This window comes from Sinocyclocheilus grahami, unplaced genomic scaffold, assembly GCF_001515645.1.
Source record: "Sinocyclocheilus grahami isolate Dianchi unplaced genomic scaffold, SAMN03320097.WGS_v1.1 scaffold1977.1, whole genome shotgun sequence".
Classification (NCBI taxonomy): Eukaryota; Metazoa; Chordata; class Actinopteri; order Cypriniformes; family Cyprinidae; genus Sinocyclocheilus; species Sinocyclocheilus grahami.
In genome coordinates, this window is record NW_015507156.1 from 13051 (window position 1) to 15772 (window position 2722).

At 35.5% G+C, this 2722-nt stretch overlaps 1 protein-coding gene across 1 annotated transcript in view; it reads left to right on the forward strand.

Annotated features, from left to right (window-relative positions):
• Positions 1 to 1302: 1302 nt before the first annotated feature.
• LOC107573563 (titin-like) overlaps positions 1303 to 2722 on the forward strand; it is a 9192-nt gene continuing 7772 nt past the window's right edge. Inside the window, exons 1-5 of the mRNA XM_016259991.1 lie at positions 1303 to 1345; positions 1467 to 1516; positions 1602 to 1660; positions 1737 to 2025; positions 2264 to 2533. Coding sequence (XP_016115477.1) covers positions 1477 to 1516; positions 1602 to 1660; positions 1737 to 2025; positions 2264 to 2533 — 658 coding nt within the window. The 5' untranslated portion in view covers positions 1303 to 1345; positions 1467 to 1476. The remainder of the gene's footprint in view (positions 1346 to 1466; positions 1517 to 1601; positions 1661 to 1736; positions 2026 to 2263; positions 2534 to 2722) is intronic.

A 2722-nucleotide genomic window follows, 5' to 3' on the forward strand; every position in this document is an offset into this window, starting at 1 on the left:
GTATATTATGTGCAAATTTAAATGTAGACTGAGTGTGTGTGTTAGATAAATAAATGTATTAGTGAATAAATAGTGTGTGTTCCACAGTTATTGTCAAGTGTTCATGAGATGGATGGCCTGAGGGAAGAAACTGTTCCTGTGTCTGGTCGTTCTGGTGCTCAGAGCTCTGTAGCGTCGACCAGATGGCAACAGTTCAAAGAGGGAGTGTGCTGGATGTGAGGGGTCCAGAGTGATTCTGCCAGCCCTTTTGCTCACTCTGGACGAGTACAGTTCTTGGAGAGAAGGGAGGGTTGTACCAATGATTCGCTCAGCAGTCCATGCTGTTTCCACCCCAGTATTGTGCAAATAGACCCTCTTATTTGAATATTAGTCTCTCACTTCTACACTTGTGTTTGTATGAACCTACTAGATCTTTTTTATTTATTAATTTTATTCTGAATCTGTTTTCTTACAGGAATTTGTTGCAGACGTTCACACTACTCAAGTGTTAAGATTTGAATGTAGGATCCAACCGAACTGTTTATTTATTGTTGTATTGTAGGCTGATGCCATGATTTCTGTCAAATAAAGTAAATAAATGAGCTGTGTTAAAAATATGATAGCATACTTGGCACAACATCAAAAAATATTAATACATTAATAATATAAATATTAATAAACATGAATACTTTTCTGTTCAAGTCTCTTGTGATCTAGCATTCAAACACAAACCAACTCTGCTTGCAAGCTATTCTGCCCCCTACCTTCAGGTTAGATGCACTGCACAGTACATTTATACAAACCGTGAGACAAGAACTATTTCTAATGCAGTAGAGTTGCAACATATTAGCCAATTATCTGGAAACTGTATATATTTTTCTAATATACCCTATTTATTGTCTGTAGCCTACTTTGTGTGCCCAGAGTCAATTTCCTTTTTATTTCTAATGCCAAATATTGTAGTGTCAATAGTTTAAAGGGATTTAAATATCTTTATCATAAGCACTTTTAAGGTCTTAATGTTCACATTTGTAACAATTTCTTATTTAATAATAATTATTATTATTTGGATGCATGAAACCACTTTGGTTTCCGGTAATAATAACCCTGCCCAGGGCATATTTTGACACGATTCATTCTCTAATGCGCTTATAATTTACACACACTACTAATATATCAAGTAAAATATATAGTAGCTATAACTTCATGATTTTGGTTGAGATTTTGCGGTTGTATCGGATCCCTTACTGGCATATGACTCGTGACTATTTTTCACTTTCATTTCAATAAAATAGTGTTTTTTGTTATAGATGGGCTGTTGAAAAGCAGGATTAGGCGCACTAACCCCGATTATTGAGAAAACCCGGTACATCACTATCACTTAACGAATAATACTTTTTGTATTTCAACAACAACAAAATCTGGATTTCTGTTTCCAAATTTAGACCTATCTGAGAGAATTGATTTGTTGTATCTCTTGTTTACAGGCCTGTAAACATGGAGCACCAATTTCTTTTGCTCTTTTTATGGCTTTGTGGTAGGCTAACTGTTTTACTTACGAATGTTTTTCTGTGTTGTGATTTCTTTGGTACCGTTTTGTAAATTGTTCTGGTCTGTTTCAGGTGCTTTAGATGAAATGAGGACCGATTCAGTGATGGAGGGATATCTCAACACTCATGCTGTATAATATTCTTTAACATATACTAATTGAAAGTTTCTGTACTTATTTTTTTTTAACATTCTCTAATCATTTCCAGCTCCCAACTCCTGAAATTATCAGAAAGTATCGACCATGTACAGAAGGATCATTAAGGACAAAGTGTGTGTTGGTGTGTTCAGCGAAGAACGTTCCAAATGCAACTCTAACCTTGTATAACGGAAGCAGTTTATTCTCCATGACTAAAGTTTCTGATATTAACATCGATCCCGTTCTATGTCTGGAGGTGGAAAATAAGGATAAAAACAACTACAGCTGTGTGTTCAACAATCACATCAGCAGCCAGATTACACGTCTCAACATCACGCAACTCTGTCAGACATGTTCACGTATGTGGCATTTATTTACCGACTTCATCTGAATTCTGTCAGACATTTTATTTCACTGAGTTCACCAGTTTGTTTCCTGGTGTTTTACAGTAAAAGCATTTACCATTTAAAGATAAATGGTTTACTTAATTCTCACAAATCTATCAGAATGCAATCAGAATGTTACTCCTCATTCCACCACTGAGATAAATATTTATTATGCTGTTTATTGTCCTGTGATGTTTTATTGCTGAAACAGCTACAACACAGGCACAGGTGTTGGTGATGGAGGGAGATGCTGTCACTCTGGACAGTAATTTTACAGACTTACAGATGGAAGATCAAATCCTGTGGATGTTTGGACCTCGAGAGAGACTCATTGCTGAAATTCTTAATAAACATGTCTACCTATTTGGCTATGATAGTGGGAGGTCCATTGACAGACTCCTGCTTGACAGTCAAACTGGAGATCTCGACATCACAAACACCAACAAAACAATCTCTGGAATCTATAAACTACAGATCAACAGTAAACATTTCAAATGCAGTGGTTTCAATGTCACTGTCTATAGTGAGTAAATTAATAATTTATGAATATACGTAATCATAGTTTTCTTAAAACCTATTAATACATATTCTCCAGTGTTGGGGGTAACACATTACAAGTAATGCTAGTTACATAATCAGATTACTTTTTCAAGTAACTAGTAAAGTAACA